At 42.7% G+C, this 17,058-nt stretch overlaps 1 protein-coding gene across 4 annotated transcripts in view; it reads right to left on the bottom strand.

The window, feature by feature from the left end:
* The window catches only part of Plekhm3 (pleckstrin homology domain containing M3), a 169,481-nt gene that overhangs the window by 98,100 nt on the left and 54,323 nt on the right, over positions 1–17,058 (bottom strand). For 3 of the 4 annotated variants that reach the window (XM_021171504.1, XM_029477340.1, XM_029477337.1), the window contains exon 4: positions 6,786–6,931. In XM_021171504.1, the coding sequence (XP_021027163.1) occupies positions 6,786–6,931 (146 nt within the window). Of the gene's footprint in view, positions 1–673; positions 771–6,785; positions 6,932–17,058 lie in introns of all 4 variants that reach the window. The other variant, XM_029477346.1, reaches the window with a different exon arrangement.

The following is a 17,058-nucleotide window of genomic DNA, read 5'->3' on the forward strand; positions in this document are numbered from 1 at the left end:
ATTTAACACCAGGTGGGTCCCAATAAGTAGCTGAGCTACTGCCCTTGCGAACCAAAACATGAAAACCAAAAATGCCAGAGTGCTCTATATTTTTATTTATCATTATTGTGTGAGTGTGCAGCTGTGGATGATTGGCGGGGTGGGACGACAACATTTTCATGCCATGCCTTACCAGTGAAGTCAGAGGACAACTTTCAGGTCTGATTTTTCTCCTTTTACTGTTGGTTCTGTGGATTGTAGTATGAACTATGGGCTAGCCTAGACTGGCCTAGAACACCGGGTTAGAGACATGCACTACTATGCCTCGTCTCATTGCTCTTGTACTGCATAAACAGAACAGATTATGTCACAGGGACTCAACATCAGCGCTGTGCTTAGGTTTCTGATTCCTTGAGCTCTTGAGGTGTGTGAGCTGACCCTGTCTTCACAGTCCTGCAGTATACATGACTTAAGAGGAAAGAAGCCCAAGTAGAAACATGTCCCCTCCTCATCACAATAAGGAGAATTAGAGAGGACAGCACAATCACAATGAAATTAGTTACAAACTAATTAATGATTACCAAATCTGTGAATGCACACATGCACTGACAAATGAGCACATGTGATCTGAACACCAAGTGCGATGGTTGCGGATTTGAACCCAGCATGCATTTTGTCACAATGTAACAACTACCTCTGAACTGTAGAGTTACTGGATGTTGCTCAGGTTTGCATAATTCTGAGAGAGGATTCTGGAATACTGTTCTGGCATGTTCACCCACAAAACAGCCCTGGGTAAAGAAGTAATGGGCAAAGGAAACAAACAGTCAACCACAGATGCAATTTGGGAATGACGCAGTGGTGCTAAGGACCCCGTTTTTATTAAAGGAGGAAAAGGCCAAAGAAAACATAGGAGGACATGATCTTAGCATAACAAGGAAAGGAAAAAATAATCTAGTCAATTTTTCTCAATCTATATTCCCAGGATTACTAGACCCACAGAAAAGATTTCTTCGGTGTTAGGAAAATAAATAGACTACATAGCACTTTCTCGGTGATTCAAAATGAAACACATTCTCATATCCAAACTCTAGACACTTGCTTGGGTTAGGTTAAGAATGTAGCTCAACAGAATGACAAGAAGGGGCGGAAGAATGGGGAGAGGAGGAATAAGAAGAGAAGGGGAAGACGAGGAGAGGGGGAAAGGATTACCTGCTTAACATATCCACTCCTCAAGTCCACTTCAGTATAGACAGGACAGTTTAAGGATTACCTGCCTAACCCATCTCCTTCTCCAGTCTACTTCAGTATAGACAGTTTTGTGTGGTTTCAGCCGTGTTGTGGGCAGAAGAATGGGAGAAAGGCTGGTCTATGCTCCACTCATCAACTGGAAGCAGAATAACCTTCTCTGACTTCACTGTCTCCTCTTACCAAACTGTAAACTCATTGGCTCTTTCCAATCCTCACCAAGACGGTAGCCTTCCAACAGAGCCCTACTCACCAGTGCCAAACTTGTGAGCATTGCACAGAATCCACTTTGAAAACAGTGAATTCACTGTCTGTATTTACTCAAGTCTAGAGACCCCAGATGACTTATTTATGGTCATGTCATGGCAGAGTGGAGCCAGGACTCAGAACTCTGGACACTCTGCTCTGTGCTCTGTAGTCTGCAGTCACAGTTCCTTTAGTTTTTAATTACTCTGCCATAACTTATCTGCTCACTGTTCTATAAAAGAAGTGCTCCCTGTCCCTCCTCCATCCTTCTTTCCTGTCAGAAGGCAGGTAGGCTGCAAACAGAGACAGACTATGATGCAATTAGGCTGCACAGGCATGTACGCTCATATTTGAGCTCTACTCTAAAACAATGACAAACATGCATAAGTATTTCATGTCCAAAGTCAGTTTTGTGTTTATGTAGTTGTTTAATATCTTGCCCACTCCACTGAAGTAAAAGCAGCCATGAGGGCAGGACCCACATTCCCTTTGAACCACACAATCTTACTTCAGACACAATTTTAACAGTTTGGTTTTATTTCTAAGTTTAAACACAGTTAGAGTCAATAATGAAGAAAGAGGAAAGGCAGCTAGAGGCAACAGTTTGTCTTGAATGCCTCTCAAGATGGAGAGATAGGCTTGTGTAACATGGAAAACCCCTAACTAAATGGAATGTGAATATTCAGGCTAGGACCACACAAAACATTCTTTAAAGCATAACTATGGGGAAATGGTAGGAGAGTTGAGTGTTCTGAATTGTGTCTGATTGGTCTGAATGGGGAGCAGAGAAGTTACCTTCAAAGAGAATTTCATTAGAAAATGGCTATAGAATTTAAGGATAGGTTTAACTCCTTCTCCAACCACGAAGCCCAGTTCAGTCCGTAGCACAAACACCAGAAATGGATGCAATCCTGCTTTTGAAAGTAATTACAATTACTAATACTCCAGAGGGCAGCCAGGAAATGCTAAAGAAGACAATTTCACTCTGCTCTGCAAAACCATTTTTTCAACGGGTAGTCAAGCAGTCACGTAGTTGCTATTAAGGACAGTAGGCAGATCTAACAGAACGATGTCTGGATTTAGAAACTGATAGGTCTAAATTGATCCTCACAATTAGGAGCATTAAGCTAATTCCTGGTATCTGAGCAAAGACAGACAGATGCTGGACTAAATGGAATATAGTTCCTCAATGCCAGTGACAGATGATCCAGATAAAATCAGCTGGCTGTGTTCCTGCAGTAAAATTGTCCCTGGTCCACTGAGAATGTGGGAAGCAGAGATCTGACTCCTCATGTGCAGCGTGAATGAAGTGAGTGTACCTAATAAATATCTTTAATGAGCTACCTATTCCCTCAAATCAAGTCTAGTTATTTAAGGGCCACTACAACATGGCCCATCTTACAGAAAGATCCCAGCCTTCAGCACCAGCTAGACTGGTAGTTTCTGCAGTCTTCAGAGCTCTCTGTGAACAGCCATGGCCCTCAAGAACTATGCATGCCTTGGCTATTTGCTGTCAGTACCTCCTTTTTGCTTTTGCTCTATTGACTAATAGGCATTCTGCTTTCAGAGAACCACAGGGCCAGGTCTACCTCTCTCAGTGTTAGCTGTTAAAGCTCTGCTCCAAGCATATTAATGTAAAGTGAACTCAACCAGCCTGCCTCCCTACATATGTTTTTATCTCATACACACACGAATAATATACTTATAGTCTATATTGGAAGTGTCAAGTACAAGATACAGAAGGAGGCCATGATAACTGTCTAGGAGAGGAAGGAAAGAATTAGGGGAGAAAATAAAGTTCAAGTCAGGTTTTAGGATTTGCTGGGCTAGGTGAGGGCAAAAGGAAGCCAAGAGGTGTGAGCCAGGCTGGCAGAATAGGGATTCAAAAGGATAGAAGGGATTTTCTATCTAGGAAGGAAGAGACTAGTGGGAATGGATGTGGAAAGGGAACCAGAGAGGGACTAGAGATTGCAAAGGGAACTGTATTAATTCTGAAGAGAGTTATGGGGAGGTCTGGCACTAATTGAGCACTTATAATGCCCTGGACACTGTGTTAGGCCCTTCTGTGACTAATGCAAGTAAAGAGCAGCGTTATGGCATACGTATTACTATTACCTCTACTGTAAGATGAAAAAATAAGACATGGCTGAGTAGGAAATGCACCTGAGGTAAAGACCATTAGGACCAGAAGTAAGGGAAGAAGTACCACTAGAAGGCAGCCAACTTCTGTGTGACTGCTATTGAGAACATGTGTGTAGTCCTCAGAGTATGTGTGTAGTGGGGCTGAGAGCATGACCTCAAGTTAAAATTAAGTCTTGGTTCTTGTATTGCCAGGACACATGTACCATTCCCACACTGGTAGAGGGAATAATCAAGGATGTCTTCTATGCTTGGCAGTGGAGATGTGGGGCCATTTGTATGACTATGAATATCTCCATCTGCAATTGCAGGCAGTATGCATTTGGTGAGTATGATGAAGGCCATGGAGAATGTAGAGAGTGTTGAGTCTGAGGTGCCCATGGGATAGGCTTCACTCTCAGTCATTCACAGCCACTTCTGTTTACACAGTTGGTGTGTATCATCAATTGTGCTAAGCCACACCTCTCTCCTCAGCCCACCTTCACAGAGAAAACACATAGCAGGCAATTAATTATATAAATAAGGTGGTGATGAGAATACTAACTCCCATTCTGTAAGTACTGATCACACCATTTCTTACATTTTTGATTGTGAGTCTAGCTAGGCCATCTCTCCAGCCCATTGGTAGTGCTTTTCCTTTTAAACTAAACTAAAAACTACTACCACCCCCCATCACCAACAACACTGTAATTAAATGTCTGTGTGGAAGAATGTACACGTGTGAGTGTAGGTGCCCAAGGGGTCCACAAAAGGTGTCATGTCCCCTGGAGCTAGAGTTACAGGCAGCTGTAAACTGTCTGACTTGGGTGCTGCAAACTGAACTCAGGTCCTCTGCAAGAATATTAAACATTCTTAACCACTGAGCCATCTATCTAGCCCTCAAATAAGAGGATGGGATCCCTGAGAGAGCTCAAGTCACCAACCTTTTTGTGTTTTTCTTTTAATAAGCTATTCCACGCAACTCTCAAGTATAAATGTGTGCATTACAAAAAAGCACAGTGCTTACGTGTGCTGGGCACTAGTCTACTATCTTCACATATGTCAGCCATTCAACCAGTGGGAATATTTAAGGTGATATTATCCTCATCTTGTAAACAAGAAAACTAAAACACTGAGAGCCTAAATAACTTACCCAGGTCACACGCCAGTAAGCGACAAAGCCAAGACTTGAACCTAGACAGGCTGGGCTCATTTTATATATTAGCAAACTGAAGCTTGGGAGAGTTCAAGAAATTTGTCTCCCACTAACCATACACTCGAGACAGGGCTGAGGCATTCTTTGGAGAAATGTCTAATTAACACCAATCCACCAGAGCTGGTAAAACCATGATGGGGAAAAGAGGGGCTAAGGCTGACCTTCTGTAGGAGGACTATGGCTGAGGACCATGTGGCTCAGAGAAGCCTGCAGGTAAGCTGATGGAGCTATATCCTCATCAACCAGTTTTCCTTATTAGCAGGAAAGTTTCCACAGAAACCCAGACGGAAACTCAATCTCTTAAGATCACACATATCGAAACCAAGAAATCTGACCAAAACCACTGGTGCAAACAGAAAGAGCTTCCATGAGCTTCCAACCCGTCCCACAATCTCAGACTCCTTTCTCTCATTCTGTGGTTCAGCCACTGGCCAACTCCCCTGCTGTCTACAGGATGCCATTCTCCCTCTCAACTTCATTATTCCAGACTCTCTCCTCTTTCCTGGGGAGTTCACACAAGCTTAAAAAAAAAAAAAAAAACAACATGCTATTATTTTTTTCTATTAAAACAAAAAGTCAAACCCAACTGACCCCGCTCCACTTTGAGTCCCTCCCCATAGTCTTCTTCCCTTCTGAGTAAAACTTCTCCTATTCTTGTCATTTCTTTCTTTCTTTCTTCCTATTCTATGCTGAGCCCGCTCCAGTCAGATCTCACTCAGCTCCTGCCTTTCCATTCAGGCTGCTCTCATTAGGGTCTCTAATTACCTCCACATGACTGAAGCCAATGGTCAGTCCTCAGGGCTCATCTTATGTGACCTATCAGCATCTGTCACAGTTCATCTGGAAACACTTTCTTCACATGGCTTGTCAGGCTGCCTGGCTCCTTCTACCTCACTGCTCATTCACCCCTGGTCTCCTGCTACCCTTTGCTGCCCCTCTTCTCTCTACCCTCTTACATTAGGATGACCCAACATGTCTTGAGCGTTCCTCTTCCCCTGTTGACTTGCATTTTACAGCTAACAACTGTGCTATTCATACTAGTTGGGTGTCTCCCTTGTCTGCTAGTCATTATTGTGCAAAGCTCTTAGCTTATCCCAACATTTCCCATGAGCTCGCATTTTTTAATAAACAGGAGCTCTGCTAAGTGCTTGAGGACCACTAACTGAACTCTTCCTTCAGGGGGGCTGCCACTCAAAAGTCCTCACGGCTTCTCCTAGAATCCCAGTTCCAAGGGCTGAACATGCTTGAAAACTGGCTGGCCTTCACCTGAATCAGCGCTATTTGATCACAAAAAATACTTTGGGTCACAAATGTCTTCTCCAGAGATCAGAGGCATGTTCAGTCTTCATTTTCTAATAAAAATCCAAGAGAGGCCTCCAACTTTACAGAATTCTCTTAACACCTATAGTTAATTATCAAGACCTAGAGGCAAAAACTTGTATAGACAGATAAATAGATCAAAAGATATACATATATTTTAAAATTAAGAAATTAAGAATCAGCTGGGCAGTGGTGGCACATGCCTTTAATCCCAGCACTTAGGAGGCAGAGGCAGGCAGATTTCTGAGTTTGAGGCCAGCCTGGTCTACAGAGTAAATTGGAGGACAGCCAGGGCTACACAGAGAAACCCTGTCTGGAAACCCCTCCTCCCCCCCCCAAAAAAAAAAGAAAGAAAGAAAGAAATTAAGAATCATAATAAAAAACTCTTTAAACAGTGAGATGGGTAAGAAGCATTAGATAAAGTCTGGTGGTACAATTGGGCATGATGGATGGGACGTGTCTATCAGCTCAACTCTGTCAACTAGAGACAGAGGGAATGTAAATTTGGGGCCAATCTGAACTACAACGTGAGATCCTGTTTTTTATTTTTGTTTTGTTTTTATAATACTATCTAATCAAATTTGCCTCTGTTATCTTTAAAATCCACCTACAAACACCCAAATTGCCACCATTAAGTGTACCCAAGGTTGGCACCTACCTTGTATTTTGAGGTGTCCCAGTTGTGAACTATGCGTGCTGGGATGAGAAAGCTGTCGTCCACGTGGCAGCTGCTACAGTAGTACCACCCGCTGTAATTGCACACCTTGGCCTTTCCGTTAGAGAGACCAATAGATCGCTGGCACCCTGTTCAAGGCAAAAGACAATGATTGCTGATGCTTACAGCCCTTAAGTTCAATGGCGTCTGTAGCAGAGAAAAGCTGCAGACAGCACATGGACCAATGTGTCCCCTCCTTCCAAGACTGAGAGTCGCCCTCCTGAGGAACAGACACTGTGTCACCTAACTAGAACCTTGTCCTTAGCCTTCTCTGATTCAGTTTCTTCTGCACATGGTTACCAGGGAGCAGTTTCTCCACGACGCTACCTTTATTTTATCACCTTCTTCTTCAGAAACTAATTCATACTACATATTTAGCTGGGAGCTTCTAATATAGGTTTGTTTGGCTTACATACATCTCTGAGAAAAGAGACCTCTTTTTACTGATGAAAAACCTGGAGCCAGGCATATGGTCTATCCCTGCAGTCCCAGAACCTGGGGCACATATCTGGGGTTCAAGGCCAGTGTCAGTTACATGGTAAGATCCAGAGTTCCAAGCAGCCTAGGCAACGTAGCTAGCCCCGGTCTCAAAGAAACAAGACCAGGAGCTAGGGATATAGCTCAGCTGGTGACATACTTGCCGAGCATAGAAGAAGCCCTAAGTTCAACCCTCAGCAAAGCATAAAACTGTGATATGGTGACACGTGCATCTAGAGACATTTCAAAGACAGAGGGAAGAGGATCAGAAGTTAAAGGTCATTTTGGCTATATATCAAGTTTGAGGTTAGCCTGTGGGACTTGACATTTTGTCCACAAAAAGAAAATCAAAACTAAACCAAGACAAAAAATTAAAACAATAAAAGGAAGAAAAGGAAGGAAGGTAGGGACAGAGAGAGGAAGAAAGGAAGGACTTCTCCATGTGAAATGTGTTATGAGAGATTACTCAGCAAATCAAAGGTAGAGCTTGGATCTGGTGCCAGCTGGACTGCAAACCGACACACAGCATTTCTTTGCTTGAAAAATGTCAGTGGAGTCTGGATTTGACTTTCTCTACCTTTGCAGCACTCCTTCCTATGCCTCTCCTTTGGATATATAACCTTATTCCAGCCCAAGAGCTTTCCACATCCACCTTTACCCATTGTGCTCTCTGCACCCTCAACACAGCAGACACAGCAGCTTCTCCCAATGCCTTCAGTGCTTGTTGCCTCAACAAGCCTTGCCGGCTACCAAGGCCACTGGCTGCTGGTAGGGGACTGACCGTTCGTGCCCTTTTCCTCTCCTGGGGGTTTCCTGACTCTATAAGCACTGTCCAGGCACTGTCAGGGCACCTGGCAATAACCAGGGCCCTGCTCCCAAAGACACCAGGTTGCCTTGGTTTCCTTTTATTAACACAGAAACCCTGGCACAAGCATCCTACCCCTCAGAAGCCCAGCAAGGCTGATGAATACTCTGCAAACAGCATCACTATTCTGAGGTGTCTTTACATTTCTCACTGTAGAACTCCTTCCCATGAGGTGGCACTCCTCGCGGCTGGGTGTCAGAAATACAGAAAGAGATCTGACACAAGTTCATGATCTAAGTATAAAACTGAGCTACTCCTCCAGTGATGATGATGACTGTGATGATGGATAATGTGGCAGTGTTAAAAACCCATTACCGTTACAAAACCACATTTATTTAATACAAACTGCCTACCTACAAAGATCTACATAAAAATTCTGTGAGAATACCACAAAGCTAAAAGTTTCCATCACAAATAAGATGGCATTAATCGCCATTCCATTTCACGGGATATCCTTGTATTGAGAACTTAATCCTGTTTCTATCAGCAGAGAGGATTAAAACATGAAATTCCTAGTGGCGTACTCCAATAAGTAGATCTCGTAGTTCTTTTTTTTTTTTCCATTTTTAGAAATTAGGTATTTTCTTCATTTACATTTCCAATGCTATCCCAAAAGTCCCCCGTGCCCTTCCCCCCAACCTCCCCCTCCCACTTCTTGTAGTTCTTAAAATTATTATCCTTTCTTAACTCCTGAGTAGCAACAGAATCATTATGGGCCCACTTTTGAGGCTGGCTGAGGAATGAGAAACTCTGGGCAGACGATGAGGGCCACAGGAGCTTCTGTCTGCTGGAGGAGATGCTGTCAGCGTCCTGGGTAGTAAACGCCAGAATGCTACTTGCTGCACTCAGACTGCTTTATTCACCTGGCATTGAGCACATGCCTCCTGAACTGTGATGCATTTTTATGAGCCTCTCCAGCAAGGCAGACTGTAAACTTCTCAGATATACTTTAACCTCAGCACTTAACAGAGAGTTTAACACATAGTAGACAACCAATAAATGTTTATGTCAAGGCACGATAAACTAGGAACCCTCTGGCACATATAACACACCTACATATAAAAGACTGATTTCCTATACCCCTCCCAAAATTGATCCTTTGAACCTTGTTGCCTGCCTCCTCAAGTAGCCTGCTTTCATTACTATTCCTATTAAAATATGGTGCCTATTCTAAAGCCCGTTCCTGCTCCTGATAATTAGCAGACAGTCAAACTGAGTAAACACTGAAAATACATAGTGGCAGAGCACAATCAAGAATGGAGTCGTGTGAGAAGACTTCTGAGTGCTTTGAGAAAACTCCAAGAAACCAAGACACAAACTTGTGGCCCGAGTTTCTTTATGACCCTAGACTTGTTCTCAGACAGTGTCTGTTTACTCTTCCCAGGTGTAGTGGATAGGAAGGGTTTACTTCAGACTACGCATCACAAATGGCTACTGTCATTTACTTCTACGCCTCTATGGAAAACCATGTTTTTCCATATAAGTTGTCTGATGCCCTGAATAGAGTTGGCTATTGTATGAGACTTTAGTCTGCCTTATTTATCAGCTCCATTCTCCCAGGTCCCACTTATACCTTAGAGCAGTAAGCAGAACAGAATTTGATCTTCCTAATGGATTAGGAGGTGACTAACCTTGCAACACGAAATCAGGATCATCGCTACAGGCAAATTCCCACCATAGAACACTGAAAAAATTAATTAGGTAAGTTTGGGGTTTCAATTGCTTGGTGTATATTAAATACTAGTAAGCATCTCCTAGATACTAATAGATAGTAATAGGCTTGCCAGTCTGCAATTTTAATGACTTTACTATAATGTCCTATAACATATATATGCAACATTTTAAGAAACAAATTTGCATATAGAAATATGCATAAGAAAACATATAGTCTAAAATTATTTATTATTTCAACTGGGCACACAGGCCCTAAGTGGATATTCAACTACATGTGCCACTGAGACAAGCTCAACACTCTCAGAACTCCACACAGGTTTCTGAGCTCACAGAAGGTAAGGAAGAGGGCTGAGAGAATGCATCTAAGGCTCTCTGGGGTTTTAGTTTAGATGTGGGCAACACTGTAACTCCTACCTGTGGTCCTGGAGCCTTCACTGCTTTCTGTGGAATCACGCTATCCGCTCAGTTCTTAAGTCATTTCCAACCTGTCTGCATGCTGGAGACTACTTTGAACACTTGGTGTACAGAGAAGTGCTAATCCAGAGCCCTGGAAGCCTGGAGCACGGAGCACTCTTGTCCAGTGCATGATGTGAACCTGACCCATCCAACTCTCTAGGCCTACTTCCTCATAATAAAATAAACTGGATAGCTAAGACCGGTGGACAGTCAAATTCAGTTGAGCATCCAAGTTTTCTAGCTGTTTGTGACAAATGTAGAGCCCTCCCCAAAACAATTCTGATTTGGTATAGTCGGGGTAGGACCCCCAAATCCATATTTCTCATGAGCATGTTTCCCTTCCTTTCCAGGGACTCTGATGGATAAAGGCTGGGGCTGGTTCCTTGAAGCTCTAAATGACAGTGCAAATTATATTGTCATGTCTTCCAAAACTGATAGTTTCAGTTCTTGGTCATCACTATGGAAATTTCTAAACCTCACTGTGGAAAAGAACCCTGAGCCCAGTCTAGAAGTGTGTATCCCCATAGAATGGATGGAGCTGAAGATCTGCATGTGCTCTGCAAGAGCTCTACACCCAGCGATCCCCAGAGCTCTCAGTACTACTGGGAAGCCTCCTGCTCAGCTGAGAGAGAATTAAAGCTCTTTAGCCTTGATTTCAATGTACTTTCCTTTGAAAGAGACAGGGTGGTCCGGAGGAAGATAAGAGGCTACTGACCTGATATAAAGCTATTGTCTTCCAGGCAGTACCTATCATTTGTTTCAAGAAGGAAACCCTGCTCTGTTGATTGACAGCGAAATTTCCTTTACTGTCATACTGCAGGTCATGAACTGAAAACATCTGAAGCAATTCTTCACAAACAGGCACAATCTGGGATTTTAATTTATCATTGTGTGTGTGAGGTTTTCAACAGGGGAAAGTGTGCTTTCTTAAAAATGACTGTTAAGAAACATTTTTTTCAAGAGTGCCAAAAGTGGACCCTGAAAAGCAACATTATGGGGGAAAATAGAGCTGAAAAGTAGACAGACAATAATTAATTGAAATAACTAATTAGGGCTTATTTACATATATTTTATGTACTTTCAAACAGATTTTTCAATAACTTTCTAAATTCAAGGGCATTTGTGGAAGGGGACACTCTACATGTCAGATCAAAGCAAACGCATTCTCTCAGGTTCTTTTTGAAACTTTTCAGAGTGTTCAATTCATAAGAACAAAAAAGTATTTCACAAGAGAGCTCACTGGCCTTTTTTTCCCCTCTGCTTCCCACCCCACTTCACATCTTTAATGAACACACACTCTAAGAGTTTAGCTCCCCCTGATACTCTTTTGGAAACAAATGTTACCATTTACCCAGAACCCTGTTTGGTGCATATACAGCCCATTTCGCAAACAGTCTTTACTAAGACATCCAAAAGAGTCTATCTAGGCTTGGAACAGAAATTCTGGCATACTTTTCCACAAAGCACAATCTTTCTTCTCACAAATGTACCTACTTAGCTTGGCCAGCTGCAATATGGAGTTATTGAGGCTGAGGTCTTGAGCATCGGCCAACAGCCTTCTCCTTGCTTAATAGATGTCAACTTATGTTGCCTACCCTAGACCAGGGCACCCAGAGGCCCGCCAGGGAAGGAGAAGAGCTGAGGCTGGGCCCATTCCTAGGTGAGGCTATGTCACCAAGGAAGTGCTAGCTACTCCAAGCCACTGTCTATCCTGCAACATGAGCATGCATACACTTCCATAAGGTCATGGCAATATTTTGCTTTGTATTTAGCCGGTAGAAATGCCCTAAAGAATAAGAAATAGAACAAGAAGATGAAAGAGAAGTAAGAGCTTTTGCAAAAAGGGAAGAGAAAAAGCCTGAGGGTGGTGGTGTATAATCCCAGCACTTGGGAGGAAGAGACAGGAGGATCAGGAAGGAGTTCAAGGCTAACCTGGGCTATCATTTAGAGACCCTAGCTTCTAAAACAGGAAGGGAAGAATGAGACAAAGAGAATACATTTTCGTTTTCTCTGTAAAAACAGAAAAAAAACAAAAACAAAACCATAAAGAAGCCTACCTGAGATATCATGGTATCTGTAATCCCAACACTCCAGTGGCTGAAGCAAGAGGATCACGTGAGTATGTATATACAAGACCCGGTCCTTAAAAAGGGATCGAGAGAAAGGAAAAAGCAGACGGGAATTTGAAGAGTTTCCCAGCAGCCTCTTTTCCATAGCTTTGGACAGAATGCAACGTCCACGACCAGGCTGTGGAACGGGCTCTCCATCCTTCTTTCCCTGCAGTGTCCTGGCAGGATCCAGTCAGCTGCCATAAACAAGCTCTATGTTTAAAAGCTCTGTGTGGCTTCAAGGTCTGGACTTTCTTGAGACTATATTTTTCCCCAAATGAAGCAGAGGTCCAATGACTTGTTATTGTACAACCATTAGGGGTGGTAAAGACCAGTGATGTGGTTCTGTTGTTGAGCCCTTGATTAGAATGGCTGAAAGTCCTGGGTCTGACCCCTACCCTACATCAGGTGCTGAAGAAAGAAACGTCCAGAATTGGGAGTAAAGTCATAAACAACGTGGCTTCCCTAGCTTACTGTCTATAACCATCTACTAGTAGGAGTCAGTGTTGAGCTGGGCATGTAGTAATACACGCTTTAAATCCTAGTACCTGGGAGGCAGATCTCTGTGAGTTCAGCATGGTCTACATAATGAGTTCCAGGACAGCTAGGGCTACACAGTAAGAGTCTATCCTAAAAACAAACAAACAACAAGAAGTTTGTGTTGAATATATACTTTTTAAAAAACTGCTATATTTGCTATATTTGGCATAAATGAGATGTTCTGTTTATCCAGCCTGGGATTAGCCAAAATATAGGCAGTGTTTAAATGAAGGACTGTCTAATATAAGCATGAGCAATCTTTTCAATGTAAAGCTGGCATTAAATAAAGTTGAAGGAAAACAAACATGGGCCCTAGCGTTGTATCCTGCACAGCAGAAAGGAGTGGCTACCCAACACAGCTCAATTAGCATGGTAGAAATGACCCTTTGCAGTCCTACTTGCAGAATGAAAAGGGGTTCAGAGAATAAAGGAATCTGAAAACACCTACATACAATCACTGACTCAACCCCTTTCCTGTCTCAAATATCCAAATTACCTCTGGGTCTCTGGAACAAGTCAGTAACCCACAAAGAGGAGGGAATCTATTTAACCATAGAACACATTAAGACACTGAACATTTAGATGAAGGCCATGGAACATAACACTGAGTATGTTCATGTGGTTTGTTATAAGACAAACAGTATTCATAAGCATCTGAAAACTAAGGAACAAAAGGAAAACTCAATCTTTTGCCACTATAATTACTAATATGAAGAGATAGTTAAAATTATCGATCCATTTTAGACTGCAAAGGTTTAAATTTATATCCTTCCTAAGGTTTTAAATACTTTGGTAGTGAATTCTCTTTCTAGGGCATGAAAACTTTATAGCTGGTTGCTCCCAGATGCTTCCAAAACAACACAGGCTACTGCCAACGTCCTTGGTTGTTCAACATAACAAACTAAATGGTAAGGCCCTATAGCTAAAGATATCACACACTTTGGTTGCTAGTCATAGAACTGACTAGAAAATGTCCTCCTTCTGACTGACTTTCCCAGTGCCACAGGGTACTCTGTAGGCTGTTGGAGCATGGGAGTACTTGTGTTCCATCAGTAGTCTTACCCAGTGCTGGGTCCTGCATACAATACTGATCTGCAAGGCAAGATGTACTCACTGGCCCAATAGCGGCCTGTTTTGTTTTTTGTTTTTAAATTGGTTATTTTATTTACATTTCAATTGTTATCCCCTTTCCTGGTTTCCCCTCTGAATAATACCCTGCCCTATCCCCTTCCCCCTCCCTCTGCTCACTAACCCACCCACTCCCACTTCCTGACCCTGGCATTCTCCCACACTGGGGCATAGAGCCTATATAGGACTAAGGGCCTCTCCTCCCAGTGATGTCCAACTAGGCCATCCTCTGCTGCATATGTAGCTGGAGCCATGAGTCCCACCATGTGTGCTCTTTGGTTTGTGGTTTAGTCCCTGGGAACTCTGGGGGTACTGGCTAGTTCATATTGTTGTTCCTCCTATGGGGCTGCAAACCCCTTCAGCTCCTTGGGTACTTTCTCTAGCTCCTTCATTGTGGATCCTATGCTCAGTCCAATGGATGGCTGTGAGCATCCACCTCTGTACTTGTGAGGCACTGGCAGAGCCTCTCAGGAGAGAGCTATTATTAGACTCTTCTCAGCAAGCACTTGTTGGCATCCACAACAGTGTCTGGATTTGGTGATAGTAAATGGGATGGATTCCCAGGTGAGTCATTCTCTACATGGTCATTTCTTCAGTCTCTACTCCACACTTTGTCACTGTAACTCCTTCCATGGGTGTTTTGTTTCCCCCTTCTAAGATGGATAGAAGTATCCACACTATGGTCTTTCTTCTTCTTGAGTTTCATGGGGTTTGTGACTTGTACCAGATTGGCAGGATTAATATAGTAAAACTGGCCATCTTGCCAAAAGCTATCTACCTATTCAATGCAATCCCTGTCAAAATTTCATAGATTTAGAAAGAGCAATTTCCAAATTCATCTGGAATAACAAAAAACCCAGAATAGCAAAAACTATTCTCAACAATAAAAGAACCTCTGGGGGAATCACCATCCCTGACCTCAAGCTGTACTACAGAGCAATTGTGATAAAAACTGCATGGTATTGGTACAGTGACAGGCAGGAAGATCAATGGAATAGAATTGAAGACCCAGAAATGAACCCAAAACACCTATGGTCACTTGATCTTTGACAAAGGAGCTAAAATCATCCAGTGGAAAAAAGACAGAATTTTCAACAAATGGTGCTGGCACAACTGGCAGTTAGCATGTAGAAGAATGCAAATTGATCCATTCTTATCTCCTTGTACAAAGCTCAAGTCCAAGTGGATCAAGGACCTTCACATAAAACCAGATACACTGACTCTAATAGAAGAGAAAGTGGGGAAGAGCCTCAGAGATATGGGCACAGGGGAAAAATTCCTGAACAGAACACCAATGGCTTGTAATGTAAGATCAAGAATTAACAAATAGGACCTCATAAAATTGCAAAGCTTCTGTAAGGCAAAGGACACTGTCAAGAAGAGAAAAAGGCCACCAACGGATTGGGAAAGGATCTTTACCAATCCTAAATCAGATAGGGGACTAATATCCAATATATATAAAGAACTCAAGAAGATGGACTCCAGAAAATCAAGTAACCCTATTTAAAAATGGGGAATAGAGCTAAACAAAGAATTCTCAACTGAGGAATACCGAATGACTGAGAAACACCTAAAAAAATGTTCAACATCCTTAGTCATCAGGGAAATGCAAATCAAAACAACCCTGAGATTCCACCTCACACCAGTCAGAATGGCTAAGATCAAAAACTCAGGTGACAGCAGATGCTGGCAAGGATGTGGAGAAAGAGGAACACTCCTCCATTGTTGGTGGGATTGCAAGCTGGTACAACCACTCTGGAAATCAGTTTGGCAGTTCCTCAGAAAATTGGACAAAGTACTACTGGAAGACCCAGCAATACCACTCCTGGGCATATACCCAGAAGATGCTCCAACATGTAATAAAAGACATATGCTCCACTATGTTCATAGCAGCCTTATTTATAACAGCCAGAAGCTGGAAAGAGCCCAGATGTCCCTCAACAGAGGAATATTTACAGAAAATGTGGTACATTTACACAATGGAGTACTACTCAGCAATTAAAAACAATGAATTTATGAAATTCTTAGGCAAATGGATGGATTTGCAGGGTATCATCCTGAGTGAGGTAACCCAAACACAAAATAACACACATGGTATGCACTCACTGATAAGGGGATATTACCCCAGAAGCTCGAAATACCCGAGATACAAGCGGCCTGACTGTTATGGCAGGGGTGATTACCCACTTTCTGATTGGATTTCAGGCCAGAGCCACAAGAGGAAATTTATGCCTGGTACTGAATACCTGGACCAAAACAAACAAACAAACAAACAAAAAGAGCCAGGTGTGGTGGTGCATGCCTTTAATCCCAGAATTTGGGAGGCAGAGGCAGGTGGATTTCTGAGTTCAAGGCCAGTCTGGTCTACAGAGTGAGTTCCAGGACAGCTATACAGAGAAACTCTGTCTCGAAAAAAAACAAAAAACAAACAAACAAACAATCTATGGGTAGGGAGGTCATGGAACCTATGAGGAAACCTATTATTGTTTTGGTAATTACTAGTGTTATCAATCTGTCTTCTAAATATGTTTATACTCACAGACTAGTGCTGTTCTCAACCTTAGTTAGAGAAACTTTTTTTTTGCAGTTGAAAACAGTATAAAGACTCATAAACTGGTGAAAACGATGAGAATAAGTGCTGCTTAGCATTCGGCCCTAAATGGACCATCTATATCAATACCTCACCCCCACCCCCCAGGCTAAAGAACCATCACAGAAAGGAGAGATGGAAAGAACACAGGAGCCGGAGGATGGGGAGGAGTGCTGTGAATGCTGGCTTCTGGACATGACCTGGCCATTGTACTCAGAAACTAGCAGCAGCTGGGTTTACATAAACAAGACCTGCACAGTATCAAGCCAGTCAGCATTCCAGTATGGATAGGGGAGGCACTCACAAAGCACCAACCATGGCTGACAGGTTTTTGGCAGTTGATGGATGCTTGGGAAAAAGAGAGTCCATTTTCTTCAT

The sequence above is a fragment of the Mus caroli genome, chromosome 1 (genome assembly GCF_900094665.2).
Source record: "Mus caroli chromosome 1, CAROLI_EIJ_v1.1, whole genome shotgun sequence".
Taxonomy (NCBI): Eukaryota; Metazoa; Chordata; class Mammalia; order Rodentia; family Muridae; genus Mus; species Mus caroli.